Here is a 27,501-nt window from a genome sequence, read left to right on the forward strand (position 1 = left end):
CAAGTGGAAACAAAAACATTTCAATCTTCAAAATGTCTTTTAATTTTATTCCATTCATCATATCACATTAAAATCTCATTTATCAAAATAGATTTTTAGAGAACCCTACATGTAAAATAATTTCAAAGTTTGTTGCAAATTGCAAAAAGAAAAACAGGAAAAAAACCTTTAGATTAATGTGTCACTGACTGCTTTAGAAAAACACATAAAAATAAATTATTTAATCATAAGCATAAAAGTAGTTTTTTAAAAATCCCTTATTACTGCATAAGGTCACAGATATCAAACACAGCCCCACTCAAAAAAAGACAAGGTTATTTTAAAGTTCTACACAGATGGTTATTGTTATGTTATTGTAGAATCTCTCACTTTAAGATAATTTTAACATGAATAAAACTTAAATGTCAGTAAAAGAAAATCACTCAACAGTACAATAGAAAAACTATCAAAAGGGATGAGCAGGCAATTCACACATTACTAAAAAGGCAAGGTTAAATGTGAAGTTGTTCAACCTCACTCATTATGGAAAGATGAATTAAAACTGGAAACCATTTTTTTAATTCATGATTTTGGATATCTCAAAAAATTGATAATAACCAATGGAAAATAATGTGGAAGGGACTTAGTCTACTCCATCCTAACAAGTAAAAAAGTAAACAAACTGATACATCAACAAATACTTAGATCTATCAGAGAAGTGAGGTCACAAGCTAAACAACTGACCCCAAACTTGGACAGTCAGAAACACAGAATCACAACTTATCAGCGTAGAAGCCCCCACAGGAACTAGCCAGGGTAGGAAAACCAGAACTGTAATAGAAGACCTGCTGGAGTCTCAGTGTGGGCAAGTCATGAGTTAAAAACTAGGAGTGGAGAGTCGGGGGAAGGGGGTCACTGGTGAGTTTTATCTCCTGGAGCACTATCAGGTTCTCACAGTGAAGGTTGGAGAAAAATTCTCTTTCGCTTCCAGCAGTGGGAGAGGAAATGGAACCAGTTTTAAATACAACAGAACATTCAGTTCTTAATGAAGCCTGCCCTCAAGACAAACTATTTTACCAGAGCCTAACCTTGGGAAACACACAACTCCAGCCAGCTCTAACCTACACAGCCAGAAGGAGGGATGAAAAACCAGGAGGCACTTAGGAAGTTCCCAGCCCAGAGGCACAGGCTCACTAAAAGACTGAGACCTAATCCAGGACTACAGAACACTGTCTCTCCCCAACACCTCAACACACCACTAAAGGCCTATTTACCGCAGTTCCTTTTACCCAGTACATCATGTCCAGCTATCAAGAAAAAATGACAAGTCATACTAAATGGCAAAAAACACAGTTTAAAGAGGCAGAGGAAGCATCAGAGCCAGATTCAGATATAACAGGGCAGAATTATTAGATAGGGAATTTAAAATAACTACGATTAATATACTAAGTGCTCTAATAAAAAAAATTAGACAGCATAATAGGTGGATAATGTAAACAGAGAGATGGAAATTCTAAAAAAGAATTTTAAAAAGTTAGACACCAAAAACAATGTAATAGAAATGAAAAATGCCTTTGATGGGCTCAGTAGTACAAGGAACACGGCTTAGGAAAGAATCTCTGAGCTTGAGGTTATCTCAGTATGAACATCTGAAACTGACAAAGCAAAGAAAAAAAAAGACTAGAAAAAGAACAGAATATCCAAGGACTGTGGCAGAACTACAAAAAGTATAACATAAGTATAAAGAGAATACCAAAAGAAGAAGAGATAAAGGAACAGAGAAAATATTTGAAGTAAGGACTGAGAACTTTTCTAAATTAATTCCAGACATCAAACCACAGATCAAAGAAGCCTGGAGAACACAAGGCAAGATAAGTGCCCAAAACTTTATACCCAGGCAAACTATGCAAAGTGTAGAAAGTCAAAGAAAAAGAAAAAGTGTCAAAAAGCTTTTTCCCTTGAGGGGAAAAAAGCACCGTATCCAAAAAAGAGCAAAGATAAGGATTATATTTGACTTTTCAGAATTCATAGAACCAAGAAGAGAAGGGAGGGAATCTTAAAATGTCAAGACAAAAACAAACCACCAAATGTGAGTTCTGCACCCTGCAAAATTACCTTTCAAAAGTGAAGAAAACATCCATTCATGATAAAAACTCTCAACAAAATGGGTATAGAGGGCAAGTACCTCAGCATAATAAAGGCCAAATATGACAAACCCACAGCCAACATCATACTTAACAGCAAGAAGCTGAAAGCTTTTCCTCTAAGATCGGGAACAAGACAGGGATGCCCACTCTCCCCACTGTTATTAAACATAGTACTGGAGGTCCTAGCCATGGCAATTAGACAAAACAAAGAAATACAAGGTATCCAGATAGGTAAAGAAGTCAAACTGTCATTATTTGCAGATGACATATTGTACATAAAAAACTCTAAAGATTCCATTCTAAAACTACTAGAACAAATATCTGAATTCAGCAAAGTTGCAGGATACAAAATTAACACACAGAAATCTGTGGCTATCCTATACACCAATGATGAACTAGCACAAAGAGAAATCAGGAAAACAATTCTATTCACAACTGCATCAAAAAGAATAAAATACCTAGGAATAAACCTAACCAAGGAACTGAAAGACCTATACCCTGAAAACTACAAGACACTCTTAAGAGAAATTAAAGAGGACAATAACAAATGGAAACTCAGCCCATGATCTTGGCTAGGAAGAATTAATATTGTCAAAATGGCCATCCAGCCCAAAGCAATATACAGATTCAATGCAATCCCTCTCAAAATACCAACAGCATTCTTCAACGAACTGGAACAAATAGTTTTAAAATTGGTATGGAACCACAGAAGACCCTGAATAGCCAAAGCAATCCTGAGAAGGAAGAATAAAGCAGGGGGGATCTCGCTTCCCAACTTCAAGCTCTACTACAAAGCCACAGTAATTAACACAATTTGGTACTGGCACAAGAACAGACCCATAGACAAGTGGAACAGAACAGAGAGTCCAGGTTTTAACCCAAACATATATGGTCAATTAATATATGATAAAGGAGCCATGGACATACAATGGGGAAATGACAGCCTCTTCAACAGTAGGTGTCGGCAAAACTGGACAGCTACATATAAGAGAATGAAACTGGATCATTGTCTAACCCCATACACAAAAGTACATTCAAAATGGATTAAAGACCTGAATGTAAGTCATGAAACCATAAAACTCTTAGAAAAAAACATAGGCAAAAATCTCTTGGACATTAACATGAGCAACTTCTTCATGAACATTATCTCCCCGGGCAAGGAAAACAAAAGCAAAAATGAACAAGTGGGACTACATCAAGCTGAAAAGCATCAGTACAGCAAAGGACACCATCAGTAGAACAAAAAGGCATCCTACAGAATATATTCATAAATGACAGATCTGATAAAGGGCTGACATATAAAATATATAAAGAGCTCACCCACCTCAACAAACAAAAAGCAAATAAGCCAATTAAAAAATGGGCAGAGGAGCTGAACAGACAGTTCTCCAAAGAAGAAATTCAGATGGCCAACAGACACATGAAAAGATGATCCACATCACTAGGCATCAGAGAAATGCAAATTAAAACCACAATGAGATATCACCTCACACCAGTAAGGATCGCCACCATCCAAAAGACAAACAACAACAAATGTTGGCGAGGTTGTAGAGAAAGGGGAACTCTCCTACACTGCTGGTGGGACTGTAAATTAGTTCAACCATTGTGGAAAGCAGTATGGAGGTTCCTCAAGAAGCTCAAAATAGAAATACCATTTGACCCAGGAATTCCACTTCTAAGAATTTACTCTAAGAAAGCAGCAGCCCAGTTTGAAAAAGACATATGCACCCCTATGTTTATCGCAGCCCTATTTACAATAGCCAAGAAATGGAAGCAACCTAAGTGTCCATCAGTAGATGAATGGATAAAGAAGATGTAGTACGTATACACAATGGAATATTATTCAGCCGTAAGAAGAAAACAAATCCTACCATTTGCAACAACATGGATGGAGCTAGAGGGTATTATGCTCAGTGGAATAAGCCAGGCAGAAAAAGAAAAGTATCAAATGATTTCACTCATCTGTGGAGTATAAGGACAAAGAAAAAAACTGAAGGAGCAAAACAGCAGCAGACCCACAGAACCCAAGAATGGACTAATAGTTACCAAAGGGAAAGGGACTGGGGAGGATGGGTGGGAAGGAAGGGATAAGGATGGGAGAGGGGAAGAAAGCAGGCATTATGATTAGCATGTATAATGCGGGAGGGGGGGCACAGGGAGGACTGCGCGACACAGAGAAGACAAATAGTGATTCTACAGCATCTTACTATGCTGATGGACAGTGACTGTAATGGGGTATGTGGGGGGTTTGCGGGGAGTCTCATAAACATAATTTTCCTCATGTAATTGTAGATTGATGATACCAAAAAAAAAAAAAAAAAAGTGACGGAGTACTAAAGACTTCTCCAGAATCAAATATCAAGGGGTTTGTTGTCAGTAGGCCTGCCTTACAAAAAATATTAAAAGGAATTCTTCAGAGAGAAGGAAATTGATACAAGCCAGAAATGCAGATCTACATGAAGAAAGGAAGGGCATGAGATAAGGAATAAAGTGAAGGTAAATAAACTTTAATTTTTCTTATCTTTAACTGATCTAACAGATAATTTATTTAGAATAATAATAGCAACAATGTATTCCATTTTGTGTACACACACACACATGCTTACATATGCCTGAAATGAATGACAGCAAAGATATAAGGAATAAGAGGGAATAATTAGGAATATTCTATTATAAGGTACTTGTACTACCTATGAAGTGGTATGGTATTATTGTGGACAGATTGGTTATAAATATGTATTACAAATTCTAGGGCAACTACTAAACAAAATTTTTTTTAAAGAATGATAACTGATATGCTACAAAAGGAAAGAAAATGGCATCATATAAAATGCTCAGAGTATAGAAAAATAGGCATTCACACATGGTAAATTGATACAGACAAAAAAAAAAGACAACTTGAACCTCTCTCAGTAAGAGAATAAATAAATTATGGAACTACAGAATACCCAGTTACAAATGTATACATACTGATATACTAACAGCATTAAGATATGTAAGTGAAAAGTATGTTTTCATATATACTAAAAATCTCTTCTACATATCTGTTTAAAATGACGAGAGAAACAGAGAGAGATACATAAACAGAATGAGACTATAAAGACACATACCACATCAGTAGTAGTAGTTCTTTCTGGCAAAAGAATTGGGACTTATGGTAAAAGGAAAGGGGATAGCTGTCTTGATTATTATATAAAATTTTTCCATGCATACATTGTAATGAGAACCTCTAAATATATTACTTATGCAAATTTTTTTTAAAGAAAAACAAGGAAACAAAAAGGAAGACTATCATGTCTTTCTACAAAACCAAGAAAAGTGGTTGCTAGCTTACCTCAGTTAAAGCCAGAATGGATTTCAACCAAATCACTTCAAAACAGGAAATTGAGATCCACCATTTATGATTTTAATTTATAGTTTCAATTAAGGACTAATTTGACTTACAACTTTTTTCACAAAAATAGTTTAGATTGGCCTGTGAATAAATCATGGATCAGATAGAAATTTGTAGCTGGAAGAGACTTTAGGGATCATCTTTATCTGCCTCCTCATTATACACATGAGGAAAGTGAGAACAGATTTATCCTAAAATAAATAACTAATTTCATCAATATTAAAAAGAAAAAATAGCCCAACTCCCTCACTCTTTCTTTGTCCAGGCCTCTTGGAAAATTCAAGCTATTTCAGTCTGACTACTTTTTAAATATCATTTGTGGTTCCTGAAAATCCCCAAATAGTTTGACAATTTTTCATTTTCCAATCCCATTTCTAAATCATCTGATTAAGAAGAACTTCACATTAACAGGTGGAATCTAGTAGAGAATTTATGGAATTTAGCCTGGTGCAGGAATTTAGGAACTGCTTAACATTTCTGTGTGTGTGTGTGTGTGTGTGTGTGTGTGTGTGTGTGTGTGTGTGTGTGTTTTAAGGACAACAAAACAGCTTAAGACACTTGCTACATCCAGTGTATCAGACACAGAGTTGAGAGCAGAAGCCAGCTGTCCTATCTCCCAGGACATTATTTTTCGTATTTCACATTCATTTTACTTAAAAATAAAAAAGGCAGTGTGATCTTACAAAATGGATACATACTGGCCTGTTAGGTGACATTGGGAAGTCACTAAACTCTTGTAAGGTTAAGTTTTTTCAAGTTTTAAATGAGCAGGGTGGGTCAGGTGAGCTCTCAAGTTTCTTACTCCTTTCCACAAGTCTGGAATCTTTAGGATGGGGTTCAACACGCATTAGGTCACAGGATCCAGTGTCAGAATGAAACACTATAGTCCAACTCTGAATAGTTTCAAAGAACTACACAAAAAGAGATCACAGTCAACAGAAGATAAAGAAGACAAGTTCAGGAACTCCTTAGCATGGACCCAAATGTGGAGAGCTAGCAAATCTGTGGTTTTAGATTCAGCAAGGTGCTTCATATCATTCTCAACAAGCAAAAAAGTAATGTGCTATAATTACACACCCAGCACAGAGCTCCCAGGGATTTAGTTTCCATGAACATCTAGTTTTCACCTCTTACTATTCCTTCCCACTAATGTCCTAAGAATGCATCCAGTACAGCTAGACAACTAATAGCAAATTATGTAAATTACATATGCTACCAAGGCCAAGAATTTGGTTTCCTTTAAAACAGCATTCAACAATGGTTAAGCATTAAAACAGAAGAACAGTAAGACCTAAGTCTGATTCTGATATATCTGAAGATGTAACATGAATGCAATCAACGTTTTTCTAAAAAATCACTAGTATCTGACTTCAAATTCCTACTCCTAACTCATTCCTCAGCTCACATTTTGTTATCAAGCAATCCTTGCAAGCATGCATATAGTTAATACCATTATTTATGTTTTTATAACCTCAGTTCAAATAATGGTAAGAAAGCTCCTATATGAAAATCTCTTCACATTGAAATTTTTCCTCCAGTTGCTCACTTTGTTCTTCATTCAGATAAATAAATCCAATTCTTTCCTGCCCATAATCTTTTTCTTTCTCTCTCTGCCCTAAAAGCCTTTCCTAACAGGGCATGATACTTTAATACTAAAGGCCTGGGCAATAATGAAATTCAGTTTTATCTCCATCCCTGAAACCCTTCATTTACCACATCAATTGCATGTTTATCTAGTTGGTAAGTTCTATCCTTTGAACTTCTAAGTGGACTATCATAAATTCTAAGCAGAGATAGCTTTGGGATGAAATGAAATAGGTTTTAAGTAAAGCCTAAATTTTGGCAACATAAATAGTTTAGAGCAATCTTTGCTTAGCTAGGTCCCCACAAGTTACCTTAAAGGTAGGGTGGGGTTGGGGTGTTCCTGGACACCTGGACATTAGTGGGAAAACCAGAAGAAAAGAACTGATCACTGGTATGGGTTTCTGTCCACTGGTGAGGGTGGGGGAAAAGAGGAGACAAATAAAAAAAGCCCTAGCTTGATCTGTGAGAGGGTCCACGAACAGATGAGGTCTAAAGAAGCTGAAAGCAAAGTAGGGAAGTTTCCCGTTCCCACGTCACCCTCAGCCAGTAAGATGCTCCAGAGTAAGTAGAAAAAGTAGCCTGCTATGCTACGGTCATGAGGACTTGACAATCCCACTGATTATGCCAGAGTTTTCAGACCGTCTGACTCCACTATCACTGGCATCTGCTGTCAGTGGACATCTGGGCACTGAGGAAGCCAGAGGGTGCAAGACGGTGGACCACAGTGAATTCAATTGCACAGATAGGTGGAGGGCAAGTCCCACCTCAGCAGAAGCCAAAGTGGGAAGGTGGGGACCATGAACCAGATGGTCCCTCCCACAATGGCACACAAGCTCCCTGGAACCCAGATGACACCCAGCAGAGAAGGGTGGCAAACAAATAGAGAGCCACATGGAAAGAGACTAGGCTCACATGGAGGGAAGCAGCAGAATGAAGGCAATGAGTCAGGCATTAGACTGAGTTGGAGAGCACAGACAGTTACAGAGGGCACCCTTCCTGCAATGGCCAGGGTGGGCTGGGGAGCACAGCAGAGTAGAAGTGAAGACAGCTGGTAAAGCCAGCCCCTGCACAGGCCCAGAACACGGTGCCTCCAACTTCCAGCCTGAGTCTGGACCTGGAGATAGGCCCCCGGAGGCTGCACACAGTCACCTGTCAGGACTCCCTTGGCAAGTTCCCCACAGCCTGCATGTAGCACCTGTGGTCCAGATGGTCAAACACCAAGTAGTCAGTCCCTGTGCAAGCCCCCGTGACCTGTGGGTTCTGGACACCTCTGTGTCCTCTGTCCCCACTGGTACCAGACTCCTGCTGCACACCCAGCCACTGGGTGATTTTCTGCTGCCTGTCTGCACAATAGGAGGGTGGCCTATTGTTCATCCAGCAACTCCAGATCAGTTCCAGCCTGGCCAGACCAGCAAACTTCTCTGTGACCTGGAGGCCAAACCACACCTCCAACAAGGTCTGAGCCCCTTCCAAGTAGGTCCTTCCTTGGACACTCTCTCCCAGCGCTGAAGTAACATAGACAGTTTCCTTAGTTACTTTTTCATCACAGTTAATTCTTTATATTAAACTTCCCCTGATTAATGTAATTTACAGTTTCTATCTCCTGATTGGACCCAAAGGACTATGTTTCTAGTCTCAAAATCTAAGTCTATCAGTATTTCCCCTTTCTCCATTCCCCGGGCCATTCCCAACCTCTAATGTCTCTTCTCAATACACATGGTCTTGGAAATCCTTAGATCTACTCTATAAACCCCCTCAAAACACGATTGCATTTGTAAACTTAGGAATGCATGGGGTTCTCTCCTTTCTAGTAGACCGAACTCCTACACTGAGATTTTAAGGCCCTTTGCGCCCTGGCCTCAGCAGACCCCACCAGCTGCACTGTGCACCGGGAACATTCCCTCCAGGTGGGAGTCATGCAAGCGTCCAACCCTCACCATGTCTAATCCCATGGTCACGTCTGTGTTCATGCTCCTCTCTGCTCACTCTTTTTCACTTTTCCCAGAGGCAGTTCTAGGAGGCCCTCACCCAGGAGTCCTTTTGGGGTGATTTTTTCCTACAGTTTTGTCTGTGTTATCTTCACCACATAATTAGCACCTTATTATATCCTATCTTAATTCTCTACATGGGGATACCCCAGATTAACCTGTGATACTCTTTCTCTAACCTGTGTTCATGGTTCATTATTTGGACTTATTTTTAGCTATGCTTTGCATTTCTTATGCACCAGTCTTTGCATAGTGGTAAGCTCAACGTTACATGATGGCAAAACCAGACTAAGGCAAAAAACTTTAACCCAAAGTAACAGTTATGTATAGGACCACTGCTAGGCTATACAAACCTTTCTACAGATTAGAAAAAGGCACAACCCTCCTCCAAACAGATGCAGCTTCACATCTGGTTATGTGGCTTGTCAAATGGAGCCCATGCAGGATTTCAACTCAATCCTATACAACTGTACATAGCAGCACTGGACTCATTAATACAACACTGACTTTAAAAAAAGAGTCAAACTGTATCGCAAAAATCTTTTAAAGAATGTTGTTCCTTGAATTTTGTTTTAGTAGGATTTTACTCTACTGTATATCACTCTAATCCTAGACAATAACCCCCAGCTTGAGCACTAGAATAGTTATACAGCAAATTTCATACTGTATTTCGATAGAATTTCTTTTTGCAACCAAAATTAATTGCAAGTCTAACTTTATGCTAGGCCCTGGAGGTAGGTCCAGTGAAGCAAATGTGGTACTCAACTCACGGAACTGCAGCTCAATGAATCTGTGTTTAGAAGAATATAATTTTCTCACTGTTATACTTACTGATAAACTTGTTTTGCATAGTCTCCAACAGAGCTTGGTGTGCATCTTCAGCTTGTAAAGCATGTGAACATTCTCTAGCCAGTATGGTACGTACAAGGTGCTCCCCACATCCTAGAAATACAAGGAAACCAAGAAGAGTTGAGGAAAAGCAGTACTAAACATCCTTCTTGTCATATTTGAATTAAAACACCCTTCTGCGCTTCTTATGAAGTAATGTTGGAGAATAAATCAGTGATGGATGAAATGACTTCTATGAGCAATCTAGTAATTTTAGTAATGAGATTCAACAGAAACTAAAGAAACATGTAACTGTTTAATCTCAAAAGAAAAATAAAAGGAAATCCCCTCCTCATAGCAATGATTTACATGATTCAGGAATTTAGATTCTCTTCCTAGGACTCTCCTAGGGTTCCGCCTCATGTAAAAACTCTGTTTTATAATTTCTTTCTTTGTTTACATACAACTAGTGTTAATCTCCCATTTTCCCCTCTGGCATCCCACACACCTGGGAGTACGGGAGAAATCTAGGCAGCCACTGGCAATTTGAACCTCTCTGTACCTACATTTCCCTGAAATGTCCACCACACATCAACAGCTGTAAAGTGGACTTAATAAAAAAGCATCTTTCTCACCTTCTTACAACAACTTACATAGCTTTCAGGGATGAATACTTTCTGTAGTTCTAAAGACAGTGCACTTTGATCCCCTGGAGTGAACCTGGGCCATTCAGACACACTAAGAAAGGGCAGGCATGGTAGTGATGGGAGGCACTGCCTAGATTTCAATTAGCTTTCTACCTGTTAAAAGTAGAAGCTGCCTGAAAAAGTAGAGACAAAGGAAATTTAATTTACAGGCTGATAAGTTCAAATGAAAGATTTCCAAATAGTGAGCATGGCTTTTTCTTAGAAATACAAAACAGAAAAAACCTACTTTGATAAACACCGGGTGGGGTGGGGGTATGGAAGTTAAGCTTTTTAAAAAAAATAGTAATGCCATTTGAAATGTTTTTATATAAAAAATCAATTTCATTAATTAAAATGTAAGTGTCCTCTCATGCAAATGAGAACAATAGATATACAAGAGCTTTACAAGGTATTTTTTATTTAAAATTTTTTCCCATTAAAAATGACTCCTTCCCCAACTGAACTTTTGCTTCCCATCTCTTAAAAAAACAATAAAAAAAAGACTTATACCAAAGGTGTTTTGTTAGTTTATTAGGAAATCAAGGACTCTATTAATTCACATACTAGGTAAGTAAAGGATGTCCACTGATCTAATAAGCATCTACTGAGACTAAAGAAAAAGTGCGACTCAATTCTGTGGTCAAAGAAGTCACGGCAAAAGGAACACCTCCAGGACCCACTCAGATTCCCCACAGGGCCAGGGACAAAGTAACACTTTTCCGTGTTATTAATCTGTACATAGTTGTGCTCGCACACATGCACGGGTGCACATACTATCCTGCTAATGGAGAGGGGAGGTTGTTAGCCATAAAAAGAAATGTGGACTGAGATCATCAAATGAAACAACTTCTTTTAAATAATGTCTAAAAATTCTTAAATTCATGAAACTTAAATCAACACAAACTGATATAACAGCATTAGCTAGTATGTGTTGTGACAGATGTTAGACACTAACAACAATCTCTCTGAAAAATACTACTTGTAGTGGTTAAACCATGTTGGTGCCTTTCATTCAGAAATGTTCTCTTCATTTGTGTCTCTCTCCTGCTTACTCCTTCTTTCCCTCCCTTTTGCCTGTGCCCCCATATATATGCATACACATGCACATCTGCATACACTCATATTTATGTATCATGTATACAAATACAAATCTACACTCATTACCAAAAAATACAAACTGTTCAAGTGTCAAAGTTTTTTTAAAAAAATCACTTGATATTTTGCCAGAAATAACTTTTCTGTATTTTTTGGTAAAGTATAAATGTAAATATATTTTAAAATCTAAAAATCTATTTGTGAGTACACTAAGAGGAAGATTTATATATGTAATTTAATGTGTAACTTTGTGGGCAGGATTATGGTGGTCCCTGTTTTGTTAAATTTTTGCAATATTATTTTTAATCAGGGAAAAAAACAATAATAAAGATAACAGAAAAGAAACTGTTTTTGACACTATGTAGAGACACTGCTAAGCTCCTGAAACTCCATAAATTTTAATTCCCTTTTGTGTACATATTTGATGTTGAACAGTGAAATATTATACCTTAAAACAATAATAATTGTTAGGAAATTGGCATATTATAAACTAAATGAGTGTTTGGAAGGTTAAGTACACATCCCTCAAGTCAAACAGCTAGACCACATGAAGTTAAGATTACTATCAAAAATACACAATATGTGTCAGAGGGACTTTTTCCTCTGTTTTTACACAAGAATATATAGGATTTTCCAATGATTGATTTTTACCAAGAAACTTCAAAAATTATGAATTCTATTCTGACATATATCATCTTTAACATAAGAGCATTGACACCAAAAGCTTGTTCTCCTTCAGGTTTCAATCAAAGAAAAGTTTGACTTCTGTGGTTTTACCCACAAAATTCCAAGGTTTCTTAGAATATGCTGCCATATAGCTGAAGTGTGATTCAAAGGCAAACAGTTCCATTCTTTATTTGCAGATACTAGAAATAAGCCTTTTAATACATCCTCCTTTTGTTCTCACTCATCCAACAAGAGTGTATTTATATTCTTGGATCTTAGCAGAAAACACTGATAATACAGAATGAAGACCTAACAACAAACCTGGAGGAAAAGCTGTAAACACCAAGCTGTGAAAGAAGAAAGAACTTAGAGAACTACACATTTATTTGGTATCAATAAGAATGACAACTGAATGGATTGAAATACATTGTGAATTCATAAGTAATGCTTTAAAAAGTATTTGTCACCTTTAGAACTAATTCACTATTCTGAAAGCTGATAAGTGAAAGAAAAAAATAAAGCCTTTTTCTGACCTTCCTACAGAAACCTGTACACCAGGGTATATAACCAAATAGTTTGTGAAGGGAAATTTTTCTCCAAAGAAGTATCCCAACTAATAAAAGAGGTAGAAATTAACAGAATTAGAATATAGCCATTTGTAACCTATAATGCAATTACTGATATACACAACAATCATCAATGATTGCTAATATCACAAAAAGACACAACCAGACATTATGTGTCTCTTGATATATAAATACACCTTTGAAGTCTTGCTACAGACAAAAAAATTACACCTGAATCTGATCAAGTCTGTAAATCTAATTATCAATTTCCAGAAATAAAAAGCATCTGCAAAAAGCCTATTAGTTAACATGATATTTAATGGTGAAAGACTGAATTGTTTCTCCCTAAGATGAGGGACAAGGCAATGATGTATACTTTCATCACTTCTATTCAACAATATACTGGAGTTTCAAGCCATTGCAATAAGACAAGAAAAAGAAAAAAAATGCATAAAGATCAGAAAGGAAGAAGCAAAACCGCCCCTGTTTGCAGCTATAATTCTTTACATAGAAAATCCTAAGGGAATCTACAAAACAACTACTAGAAATATCTCTCCAGATTCTTCCTATCTGTTAGTAGTCAAGGGCAAAAGTTGACAGCAGATACCTGCCTGAGATTTCTGGGTCAGTAACACAGTCTTATTTAGAGGAAAACTGCTTGTGCATCCTATTAATTCAATTCTCTCATTCTTTTATTCTTCCTCATTCTCTCGCACTCTCTCATTCTCCCTCCCTCTCTCACTCACTCAATCACTCACATAGGGACTCCTTATTTAAGCCTTGGTATCCTCAACTATAAAATAGGGAATGGAAACAGCACCTACCTCATACAGTTATTGTGAGGATAAAATGAGACAATGCACATAAACATTTAGCATGAGGTTGTGTGCTTTGTAAGCACTTAATAAGTAAGTACTACAATGAGGACAATACCTGCCTTAAAGAAAACCATTTTTTATCACTTTCCGTCTCTCCTCACTCTATTCTACATATCTTCTCTTTACTAGGATAAGGTGATTCCTAGCTACCCTGACAAACATCACTGACTAGAACAGAGTTAAAAAGGACTTTAGCCTTTGATTTTCAGTTCTGAAGGTTTCTGATTCAAAGCAAACTGGGCTTTGCTTTTAGATAGGATCAAAATGATCACTTTGGTAGACCATTCATTATCAATACAAAACAAATAATGGGATAAAGATTTCTCTTAATCTGGCAGGAAACATTTTAACTGTGGTTATCCCAGAATTATTGATTATGCATGGTTTTTGTTCATTAGTCATTCCTTCTGTTATTTTCCAAGTTTCTGTAATAAGTAACTTTTCTTTTTAACAAGCTTATTGCCTGACTTCAATGTTACACTCCTGCATTCACAATACTTGTTTTTAAAGGACTATAGTAAAGGGCAAGGAAGTGTCTCCCATAACAGAATTTGGTCCCATGTATTTCACTTCCCTGTATTGAGTTCCTGAAATGGAAAGAGTAAATGCAAACTAATGCTGTGGGTGTTTTGTTTCATCTGACCTTCACCACACATTTAATATTTTCACTTTAGCTCTAGTGATAGGTGCATCCTTCAAATTAAGATAATTAAAAACACATACTATAATTACCCAATAAATTATATTGTCAAATTATGTTTTAGTTCCTAAAAGGTAAGTACCAAATTGCAATAAGAATAGAGCAACAAGAAATTTACCAACTCTTAGCCAACATTAAAGATACCTTCATTTCAAGATAATTTTTAATCTTTTTTTATTTGTTTCATTTAGTAGTGACAGTAATGAGGCAAATGACTACAAAATGAATATTAAAAGGCCCTCAAATGTCAAGTGTTTAATGTAGGGTTTTAAAATAGTGTTTATATGGAAGAGGATTATTAGATATAATTCTTCCACCTCAAAATGAGATTAGGATTTTTAAGTATAATTCCTAATCTCACAGATCTTTCTCTCCTTTGGGAGGTCTTTAGTCCTTCTAAACCACTCTAACCTCAATCCTGATACAAGAGTCCCCAAAGGGGAAAAGTGAAGTTACACTTGCAGGAGAGATATAACCCACATTCCCAGGCAGCCTGCAAACAAGGAAGAATACAGGATCAGCAGCAACAAAAAAAGCTCACATTCAGTACCACTGGCATACCACACATCTCCAAGGATTACTGATGATTTTGAAGTATTTATGTCATCCTATAAATGCTGCCATTCACTCTCACCGTGGCTAGTGGGCATCTGAAAAATCTTTCAACACATCTCCTGTTAGAAGTCCACAGGGACAGATAAGTAATGAGGAAAGGCTTTTCCAAATTTAAAAGGAAACATTTGGTACTTCAGTTTCCAGTATTGCAACATCTCTTTTTCAACAGAGGAATTTATTACACAGTACGTCACCTTTTCCCTGTCGGAGGATTTACTGCCAATTTTGGAGTTGGGTTACTTCTGGTTTTCAAGCCTGTCTTATGAAATTAAAGAGAGGGCTGCCTTAAAAGTGATAGAACACACATGATTTCAGTCTTCACAGTTTGTCCCTATGGTTATCAAACCTGGAACCTATTATATACAAGAAGAAAATACTGGGAGCTTTATAAAGAGATGGACTAAGTAGTGAAGATATACTTCCCTATACTTTAAGAGGGTATAACCACACATTTAGTGTTTTCCCAATATTCTGTTCTCTCTAATCCATAATACACCAGTGTTCTCTGCATATTTATTATAATCTATCAAAAACAACTCAGTCTTTTCCAATTTTTTTTTTTAGAAAAATCAGTTTTACCATATCTCCTAGAAGGACTCATCTCTCACATGCTAGGATGAATTGGATATATCCTTTAGCATTTCATATTATTTAAAATACAGAAAAATACATTAGAACAGTTACAATTAAACATAGGAAAAGATCTCAGATAGAGCAGAGTGCTAGGCATATGCTACATATTCTAAATGCTTGATATTTATTAGTTATTATCACAATTAACATTTATTGAGAGGGTATAACCAAACCACAAAAGATTCAACTTTAGTTGAATAAGAAGTAGTTGTGCTCAGTTTTCTGACTGCCAAAAGTTTCACAGACTAAAACCTATTTCAAAGAAACTAAAACATACAAACAAAAAGGCTTTGACAAAAATTAGCTGTGAAAAACCTTTATCCAATCTGTTATATTGGAAAGTCTGTGGTTAGCAACACAGGTGTCCCCTCCCAGAGCTTGAGCCACTCCTTTCCTTTGCCTCTCTTTGTCAAAGTCACATCTCAATGTAGACATTTATCCAATATTCATTTTGAGTGTGGATACAGATAATGAAATAGGATCTTGCTTTCTGCTCTCAATTTTCTCAGTTATCTAAATCCCAGCACTAACAAGGGCAAATGGTCCTAAATGGCAAGAAAATAATTCATGCCTCAGTTTCCTCACTGGAAGAAAATAAATGGTTTGGCTTAAATGGTTTTAAATTTCACACAGAACAAATTTTTATAGCTAGAAGTACCTTTAGAACTTTAATAAGATTCTGGTTAAAATTTAGTTAAGAGGCTTGTCATGGAAGGCCACTTATGAGAAAATCCTTTTAAAAAGGTGTTAATGAAATAGCATGTTTAGATTAAATTCAGCTATAGAGAACTTTATTTTTTTAAGAAGGAAAAGAAAAGGTCACTGACTAATTCACCATTAGCTAATCAACTACTGTATATCTGGGACTTTCAAAATATCACCATATTAAGGCTTTAAAATTAACTGTAAGGAAGGTATTATAATTTGCATTTGATAAGAAAAGTGAATTGGAAGAACTAAGAGTCTAAGACCCACACCTTGTACTGCAAGTCGCAAGTTTGTTTCATGATGGCCCACCACTGCAGAAACCAGGCTAACGTCATCTTACATGTAAAGAAGATACAAACAAAGAAAACTCAAAAGCCTCAAGTACCTGAATCCATAGTCAGGATCAAAGTAATAATTATCTGCCAGTTAGTAGCATAACAAACTCCAATACCAACACCTAGGACTGCAGATAGCCTCTGATTTTAACCACAACATCCTAGAAACAGTCACTAAGCAGGTCCCAAAGAAATAATCTTAAAATTGGACACTTCATTTTGTATCAGTGCCATAGTGTACATTTTATGAGTGAAAAAAGCCAAGATGCAGTTATAAACATCTCCACTAATGTAGATATAATGTAATGTAAGATAAATATTTCTGTATAGATATCGATTATATATGTAATATAAAGCCCACAAACAGAAAGAACATAAGCAAGACAGTTATACTATGCCATAAATTTAACTTATAACTACTAAGTCAGCCATATATATTAAACATTTAATAATTTTCTTAATGACAAAATTTAGAAGTGATTTATGGGGGTGATTTGAATGGACAGGGCCTCTTTGAAAACTGGAAAAGGAAGTTTGAGTTGATGTTATTTCTCAATAAATTCCTCTGTACAAAGGAGAGGCAATATAAATCATTTCATCAGTTTTAAAGCTGTACAGAGTTTAAAAACAACATTTGGTATTTAGAGGCCTCATGAGGTATGATGGAAAAAAAGTTTCAAATCTGCTCACCAGTGATTGCTTATCCTTTTCTCTATTGAACACAGTGTCAGGGGTGGTTCTGAGACTGAAGAAAGACATAAAAGTTCTGAAGGTAGAAGGGGAAAATGGTGATCATTTGTCTAGATCACAGAATTTTAGGAATAACAATAATAAATGGTCCCAAACCTATCTTACCACCAACTAGGAGAACTATCATATAAGCAGTTAAAGGATGAAAAAGTAAAATAGATATACCAACTCAAATGACACCTGTAGCAAAAGGCAAATAGACAATATAAAATTTATCAGTTTCCAAGGTTTTCATTTGTCACTATTCTTAGGATTATACTAGTAAAAGAAGGAAATACACTCACTTGTATTACTCTTTAACATTTTTATTGTAGCCAAGAAATTTATCTACAATTTTCTTCAAAGTCACCTAAGACAGCACTTCCTAATTTCTTCTAGGGCATGAGAAAACAGATGTATCTTTACCTAAAATTAAACAGTCTCAGGAAATACACAGAATTCTCCATGAAAACAAATGTGTAGATTCCATACAGTCCACAATCCTCAAATTAAGAACTCACACAGCTAGCATGGAAATTGTAGTGAAAATACTGAAACTAAATCATTATGTTAGAATCATATCATTTCCTGTTAAAAAGAAACAAGAATCCTTTGGAAAATGACCGGGGAATTCTGGATCTGCCTAAAGAAATGTCCAAAAGAAGTCTGAGCTATCTTGTTCTACCTAAAAGCAAGAAACCTGTCAAAGATAGTCATGTTCAAGATCATAGAAGCAAACTTAAAAGGCCTTTCATTGACAAAAGATGTATCAGTTTTACTAGTGAAAGAATAATAGTTCCAAAGTCTTTAGTATGTCTTCCAAGCCAGCAAAACTGATCCCTTAGATTTCTACTTCTAGTGAGGATGGAGAAATTTAAGAGTCCATTGCTCCTACACTAACAACAAGTGCAAGCCAGGTAAGTTATAACACTATAGGTTTTTAAAAACTTAGAGAGATGATAGTGCAAAGATGTCTCAATAAACTAAATTCCCAAAAGGGACAAGTCCTTCCCATGAGAGTAGAGTCCAATGGCCCTTTTATCCCCCAGGAAGCAGTAGGAAAAGGAGAAATGCTATAGATGAGGCTAAGGAGAAACTAGTTAAACTTCAACAAACTTTAAATGACCACATGTAAAATCACATGATGAACTAGAAACCAGAGATGCCCTGTTCACTGGGGGAGTGATTCACAAATTCTTTCCTGCAATTGTTCATCAAAAGCTCCAAAGACCTGGGCAGGGCAGGAGAGCTAAAAGAAAGACATCCACACCCTCAGTGCAAGAATACCCAACCCCATCTCAATTACAAATGACACTGACTCAGTCCTCTATACTAGATGTATGAAAGAAGTGTGCTCAGTAGCAAATATTTTCTTATGTTTATCATTTCATTATGCTGAGAAAAATTTATTTCTAAACATGTTTAGCATATAGTCAATAATTATGGACTGCATGAAAATGTAAGTACTGTACCCTGTAACAAGGGAAGGAACAGTCAACAGAAGTAGGCTACTAATGGCCCAGTGTTGGAATTATGAGTTAAGAACTTTAACTAGAGTAATTATTTTTTGTAATTATTGGAAAAGGTGGGAAATTTTCATGAAAATATGGGAAAGCTCAGCAGAGAAAATCTTCAAGTATGCACCAAATGGAAATACTTGAAAAAAAAACATAGTATCAAAAATGAAAATACATTCAATGGGCTTAAGAGTAAAGGAGATAGCAAAAGAAAGGATCAATGGACTTAATAATAATCAAGAGAAATTATCCAAACTGAACCACAAAGAGGAAAAGAATGACTGAATATGTAACAAATCACCCCAGATCTGTAGGAAAATACCAAATGCAGACCTAGAAGTAGAAGAGAACAGGGCAGGAGAAATATCTGAAAATACAATGGCTGAGAAACTTCCAAACTTGACAAGAGACATCAACCCAATAACCCAAGAAGCTCAGCAAAGCCAAACAAGGATAAAAACAAAGAATATCACACTTAGGGAGAACAAATTCAAAACTCCTGAAAACCAAAGATAAAATATTAGAATACACAGAAAAAAGAGATACATTATAAATATTATACACAAGGGGGTAACTATGGAATTTCTCACCAGAAACAATGGAAGTAAAAAAGACAGTGGAATAACATTTTTAAATTACTGAAGGGGAAAATAATAAAAGTCACCACAGAATTGTCTGTGTGGAGAAAATATTCCTCAAAAATGAAGGGGAAATAAAAACATTTCAGACAAAGATGAGAAGATTCATCACCAGCAAATATGAACTATAAAAACACTGAAGGGAATTCTTTAGCATAAAGGAAATAGTACCAGAGGAAGCTTGGTGCCGGGAATAAAGAGCAGCAGAGAGGAACTAGCTGGATAAGTATTTTTTTCTTTTTTCTTTTTAATTTTTAAAGCTATTAAGTGTGTGTGCATGTGTGTGTGTAAATTTCTTTAAAAGATATCTGACTGTTTAAAGCAGAAATAATAATGATGATATATTGTAGAATTTATAACATAATCAGGACACTAAAATATATGACAAGAGCTTAAAAGGTGGGAAAGAAATAATGAATTTATACTGTTAAAAGGATCATACATCATTTGTGAAGTAATGAATTATACTAAAATAGACTATGGTAAATTAATGATGCATATTTTAATCTCTAGAGCAACTACAGAAAAAAGTGATACATAGAAGTGAAACAAAACATTAATAGAGGAGAAAAAATGGAAGTCAGAATTACGCAGTCCAAAGAAAAACTGGAAAAGAAGACCAGAGGAACAAAGAAAAGAAAAAACAAATAGAAAATAAAAAGTAAAATGTAGATTTAGTCCAATCATATCAATATTTACTTTACATGTAAATGGACTAAACAGTCTAGGTAAAAGGCTCATATTTTCATTTGGATTAATTTAAAAAGTAGAAGGGCCCAATTTGTTTACAAGAAACATACTTTAAAAAGACACAATAGGGTAAATATAAAATGGGTGGATAATGATACACCAGATAAGCACTAAGAAAGCTGGTGTGACTACATTAATATTAAACAGAGTAAATGTCAAAACAAAGGATTATCTAGAGATAAAGGAGGATATTTTATTAAGAAGACGTAACATTCTTAAATGTCCTAATAACTTCTAAGTACAGAGTTGTACTTAGAATACTTTCAAATGTTAGAGTTTCTAAATACAGGGGAATAAATAGTAACAAATGCAATGAACTGAGACATATCAAATATAGAACAATCTGTAAATCAACTTCAGATATGAACAAATAAATGTATATTAAAAAAACAAATACATTAAATAAAACCTAACTGAGCATCTTAGGAAATTGCCTGCACATTACTCATTATTTTGAAAATTGATGTATAAAGGGACTTGAGCATCTTTCCAGCCCTTCGTATATAAACCATACCTGTGGACAAACAGGAGATAAGGAAAAGCATTTAGAAGAATTAGAGCTAATAAATGCAAGAAAAATAATAGAATTCTGGGATATAGTCACATGATGGAGTATTATACAAAAGTTAAAATAAATACACTAGAGGATGGCCAACATCGAAAAGACTAGGAACAACAAATGCTGGGGAAGATATGGAGAAAGGGGAACCCTCCTACATTGCTGGTGGGAATGTAAACCAGTACAACGATTGTGGAAAGCAATATGAAAGTTCCTCAAAAACTAAAATAGAAATAACATTTAACCCAGGAATTTCACTTCTAGGAATTTACCCTAAGAATGCAGCAGCCCCGTTTCAAAAAGACATATGCACCCCTATGTTTATCGCAGCACTATTTACAATAGCCAAGATATAGAAGCAACCTAAGTGTCCATCAGTAGGTGAATGAATAAAGAAGATGTGAACAAGAAACATACTTTAATATAAAGACATAAGAGGGTAAAAATAAAATGGGTGGATAATGGAATGGAATACTATTCAGCCATACGAAGAAAACAAATCCTACAGTTTCCAACAACATGGATGGAGCTAGAGGATATTATGCTCAGTGAAATAAGCCAGGCAGAGAAAAACAAATACCAAATGATTTTCCTCATTTGTGGAGTATTTACAACAAGGCAAAACTGAAGGAAGAAAATATCAGCAGACTCACAGACTCCAAGAAGGGAGTGGCAGTTACCAAAGGGGAGGGGTCAGGGAGGATGGGTGGAGAGGGAGAGAGAAGGGGATTTAGGGACATCATGATTAGTGCACATAGTGTGTGGGGGGTCATGGGGAAGACAGTATAGCACAGAGAAGACAAATAGGGACTCTATGGCATCTTACTACACTGATGGATAGTGACTGCAAAGGGGTATGGGGGGGGACCCCAATAATAAGGGTGAATGTATCAACCATATTTTTCTTGTGAAACCTTCATAAGATTGTATATCAATGACACCTCAATAAAAATAAATAAATGAATGAATGAATAAATGCACTAGACTTACAGTTAACTTAAATGGAAAATACTGTGGAAGCAATATTTAGTGAAAGAAGCAAGTCACCAAGAACTATATATCATATGATGTCATGCTCCTACAGCTCAAAAAAACTATAAAACTAGATAATATGTTGCTTAGAATGCATATATATATGATTAAAGTTTTTTTTAAAGCAAAGGAATAATAATATACAAAATACAGGATAGTGGTTATCTCTGGAGGAAATGCAGGAGTTTGTGAAAGGGTAGGAGTAGATACAATATTATTACTAATGTTCATGTTAAGCTGATGATAAGTTCAAGGGATTTTACTTTTATGTTTCATAACTTACATATATAATAATTCTTTTACATGTATCTGATAATACAATTTAAAAATACTTCTTAAGAAAAAAGACACAATAAGTCAGTATCTACCAAAATCCTTAAAAACGTCCATTCCCTTTGAGTCATGAAACATATTTCCAGTAATTTATGGTAAGGAAATAGATAAGTATACAGAAACTATATACAAGAAAATCACAGTTATTAGAACAGAAAAAGAAAAGTAAAAACAAAAACCAGTAAACAACTCAATGATGATTCTAAGAAACTACAACAATCACAAATTGAATTTCATGCAGCTATTTGAAAATAACAGAGTTAATAACTAATATAGGAGTTAGTAAATTTCTAAACTTCATGGGTTAAACCAGGAGTACTTAAGCTGGACAATTCCTAAAAATCCCATAAAATTTTACTACATGTGTACATTTCTGAAAGGAACTAACTTCACATGCATGTTTCTAGGGAGAAAATCCAGTTTTTAGGTTCTCAAAGGGCTAAATGGTTACTTCAAAAAACTAGTTACAAAGATAGCTTGTCTCCAAAGACCCCAGTTAATGAAGCTGCCCAGTACTCACACCCTCATGTCATCCCCTCCTACACTGACCTGCCCTGGACTTCACTGTAACAAACACAATGCCAGTCCCAGGCCTACGCCTTAAGGAGGACTGATAGCTTTCACTTTTGCACTTTGAGAGTCCAGAGGGGCCGTGTGAGTGCTACGACCTTGCTGGAAGGGCCATATTAGAAACGGGCAAACCCCGGATACTACATGAGGAGAGAGTAAGGTCAAAGCATCCCAGCACCAAAACCATGTAGTTGTCCCCACCAAGGCACCAGCCATGTGACTAAGCTATTGTGGGCATCCAGTTAAGCTGCCATCTGCCTAAAGCCAACCACATGAGAATTCCCACACACAGCCAACAAAAGAACTATCCACTTGAGACTCATTTAACAAACAATCATAAGAAATGAGAAAATGGTTCTTCATCTAAACCACAAAATTTGCGAGTAAATTATTAAACAGAAATAAGTAACCAAACAGTTACAGACTGCTGGTTTAGACTGAGTAACTTCACCTAATTAACCACTTAATATGTTTCTACATAATGATTAAAACAAAAATAAGAAGCCCCCTGGTCCTCTGTGTAATCGTTGTCCATGTGTGCATGTGTGTGTGCACACACATAGTGATGCCACATATATAAGAATTTCATTGGTCAAAAACAACTTTAGCCACTTTGATGTCATGTTAATTTATATACATAAGCCCTTTTACTACACATAAATGAAATATAGAGTAAGCATCTAATTTTGTCCTTATATTAAAAAAAGGGAAAGGAGTGAGACCTCCAGATGAACCTTCATTTTAAATATTACAGGGGTTACTTATGTAAATTACCTTCCTTCCCTCTAGACTCCAAAAATAAACCACACACACAAAAATAAAAATAAGAAAACTACAACAAAAGGTAGAGTGAGGTTAAGGGAACATATATTTGAGAGGCATCTTAAAATGCTAATAAAACAGCATTATATTATGTCTTATTATGGAAATTATAATGTAGTGCTTACTGAATATAAACTTTCTTTTTATTAATTTCTGCAATAATCTTGCAAATACTTGAGAGGAAAAAAAATTCAAACAGAACCAGGAATCCTGCAGCAGAACCAAGAAGCAAAGCAGAACATAAACAATATGAAAAAGGGCAGATCCTATTTCATCTATTCAATTTAAGTGAAATGAAGATATAAACAAACTTTGTGGTGGCGTGTTTTTTTTAATCTACTGCATTTGATTTTTCAAAACAAAAACATCAATTTTCCACAGACAGCTGTTAGCCAAAAATAACAGCAAGAGGCATGGCTTCAGTGAGGACAGATTTAAATGACAACTATATTTCTTTAACTCTCTAAATACTTAACCTATAAAATTTCTAGCAAAATAATAGCTGATTAAATTTCAATTTAGCCCCTTTTCTTTCTCACATTTCTCTACTATCACTGAGCGAAGATTCTTTAGGCACTAGGACACTGACCTTTCTGATCTCAGATTTATCATTTGAGAATGAAAATCATTATGTAAAAAGTACAATGCCTGACCACAGTAGCAAATGCTCAACAAATGATAGCTATAGTTGTTATCCTTATTACTGATCACAAAAGGATGGCAAATGTCAACTTTAGTAGAATATTGGTGGTTACCTGAACATTTATTTCCTCCTACTTTCCTAACAGAATCTGTTTTTGTTCTGCTTTCACTCCCCACAACCACAGTCACAAATATGACCCACAAGAATGTCACGTGCCCATAAATGGTTCATGGTAATAACTCCTTTGTCAGTGACTAGTTCAAAAATGGGCATGTGACCCAGTATTACCCAATCAACAAAATGTGAGAAGAGGTCTGCAGGGGATCTTTTGAGGAAAGGGTCCTCACACCTAAAAAAAGAGCCACAGTAAGAAATTTTTCACCCTTTTTCTAGAGATTTTTGTATGATGTGATTTCCTGGCAATGCAGCAGCCATTCTGCTCTCAGCATGAGGAACAGGCCAATAATGTTGACAACAGAGCAAGAAAAGAAGTGGAGAACTGGGCTGAGAAACAACCAGTGCTGGAATCCACCTACATCTGAACATTCTCATACGTGAAATCATATCTTTCCTTATTGTTGAAGCCAGTTTCAGTTGTGATTTCTGTTACCTACAGCCCAAAGCACTCTGAGTACTACAGCAATGGAAAGCTGTAAACTCTGTAATGGACTTTATCAAAACTAAAGTTAAGCCACCCTTCTCTTCAATAGAACAGAGCCTCTAGCATGAATGTCTAAACCTCTTAAATAATCAGGTAAGGCAGCTCTGGTTTACCAATGTAGAACAAGTTAGTCATTTTGCCAATCAGAATCTGTTTGACAATGCTTTAAAATACATAAAGGGTTACTGAATTCAACTGAACAGATACTTATTGCGTACCAACTATATCATTAAGCCACCAACTTCCTCAGTGACCTGCCAGGCTTTGTAAGTAGGAACAACCATGCAAGTGGTGTAAGTGCTACATCATAGCACCACTTACCAGCACAGAGTAAATCTGCAGGGGCAGGCAAAGGGGGAGGAAGGAAGGAGGGAGAGCTTCAAAAAAGAGAAGATATTTGATTAAAGATGGTGGTGTGAGAGGTGAGACAGAGGCTTCCTCCTAAAACCACATATAATACAAAAATAGAGTTAATACAGCTAATCCTGAAAGGGCAACAGGAAAGAGGACTGTGCCAGACTGCATACACCTGGAGAAAAGACCAGACTTCACGGAACAGGATAACTTGCCAAAGCTGTGGCTGGGTGGGACTCACGCCCTTTCCCCACTCTAGCTCACTGGCGGGAGGAAGAGAAATGGAGCAGGGAGGGAGTGGAGGCCTGGGACTGCTGAATATCTAGCTCTGGAGATCTGCTCTGGGAGCACAAACCTACATTTCATGGTGCTTTCATGATACTCTCGTGAATAGAGGATAGGAAAGCTAAGACAGGCAGAATTCCTGGAGAGACTGAGATTCCAGCTGCTTGTGGAAAGCAGGGATCCATATACGGTTGCTCTGGGACAAAAGAAAGATGGGCAGTCTGAGAGACTTCCTGACAAGGAAGCCCTTAGCAAGAGGGCTGCTAAAGGGGCAAGGATTGCACAGAGCTTACAGATTAGGAGAAAGGACAGGTACACAAAATTGTCAGGGTGCACTCTTCCCAGCAGGTTGGGAGCTTTCACGATTTCCAGGTCCTCCAGCTCCCTGGCTGGCTACACAGATCCAAGGACTCCCTCCGTGATAGGCAGTCTACTGTGCCTTTCTCCCAGCCAGCCCCACCTGGCTCACAAACTGGCAAACCCTACCCTGGCGTTAGGCCAGCCAGAGTGAAGATCTGTCTACAGCAACTACAAATGCAAAGCATAGAGGCTTATAACTGTGTGCTCGGCCCACTGGTTCAGGCAGTGGAGACAGGCATAGCAGCCAGGAAGCAGGAAATACCTCTTTCCTTCCCCCAGGCACCAATACCACTCCCCTGCCACCCCTGACATTGCTTCATGGTCTGAGTAGCTCCAGAAAGTAGAGCTTCTGGAAACTAGAGGGCGCCATATACAAATATGAAATGCCAAAGGAACTTGGTTTAGAGTAAAATTAATATAACACCTGAGAAAGATGACATGGACCTCATGGTTCTTCCTGAAAGGGAGTTCAAAATAAAAATCATTAACATGCAGATGGACAGACAGAAAGATATTCAAGAACTGAGGAATGAATTCTGGTCAGATATCCAATCACTGAAGAGCACAATGGAAGGAATTAAAAGCAGATTGGATACGGTGGAGGAGATGATAAATGAAATAGAAACTAGAGAACAGGAATACCAAGAAGCTGAGGCACAGAGAGAAAAAAGGATCTCTAAGAATGAAAGAATATTGAGAGAAATGTGTGACCAATCCAACTAGAAAAATATTCATGTTATAGGGGCACCAGAAGAAGAAGAAGAGAGAGAAAGGGATAGAAAGTGTATTTGAGGAGGTAATTTTTGAGAACTGCCCCAATCTGGGGAAGGAGATAGTCTCTCAGGCTATGGAGATCCACAGATCTCCCAACACAAGGGACCCAAGGAAGACAACACCAACACATATAGTAATTAAAATGGCAAAGATCAAGGATAAGGACAGACAATTAAAAGCAGTCAGAGAGAGAAATGAGATCACATACAAAGCAAAGCCCATCAGGCTAACATCAGACTTCTCAGCAGAAACCTTACACGGCAGAAGGGAGTGGCATGATGTATTTAATGCAATGAAGCAGAAGGGCCCGGAACCAAGATGATTACTTTATCTGGCAAGATTATCATTTAAATTTGAAGGAGGGATTAAACAATTTCCAGATAAGCAAAAGCTGAGAGAATTTACCTCCCACAAACCATCTCTACAATCTATTTTGGAGGGAATGCTAAAGATGGAAGTGTTCCTAAGGTTTAATAGCTGTCACCAGAGGTAATAAAACCACAGTAAAGAAATTACTAATCAAATGCAAAATTAAATTAACTATCCCCAAAGTCAATCAAAGGATAGACAAAGAGTACAGAAATGATACCTAATATATAAAGAATGGAGGAGGAAGCAAAAGGAGGAGAAAAAGAAAAGAAACCTTAGATTGTGTTTGTAATAGCATATTAA

At 36.6% G+C, this 27,501-nt stretch overlaps 1 protein-coding gene across 6 annotated transcripts in view; it reads right to left on the minus strand.

Annotated features, from left to right (window-relative positions):
* TASP1 (taspase 1) overlaps positions 1-27,501 on the minus strand; it is a 279,334-nt gene that overhangs the window by 85,903 nt on the left and 165,930 nt on the right. For all 6 annotated transcript variants that reach the window (XR_005062408.2, XM_037022455.2, XM_037022456.2 and 3 more), the window contains one exon: positions 9,924-10,034. Coding sequence is in view for 5 of the 6 variants with exons in the window: in XM_037022455.2 (XP_036878350.1) it covers positions 9,924-10,034 (111 nt within the window). In the remaining variant the exon portion in view is untranslated. The remainder of the gene's footprint in view (positions 1-9,923; positions 10,035-27,501) is intronic.

The sequence above is a fragment of the Manis javanica genome, chromosome 5 (genome assembly GCF_040802235.1).
Source record: "Manis javanica isolate MJ-LG chromosome 5, MJ_LKY, whole genome shotgun sequence".
In the NCBI taxonomy this organism is placed as follows: domain Eukaryota; kingdom Metazoa; phylum Chordata; class Mammalia; order Pholidota; family Manidae; genus Manis; species Manis javanica.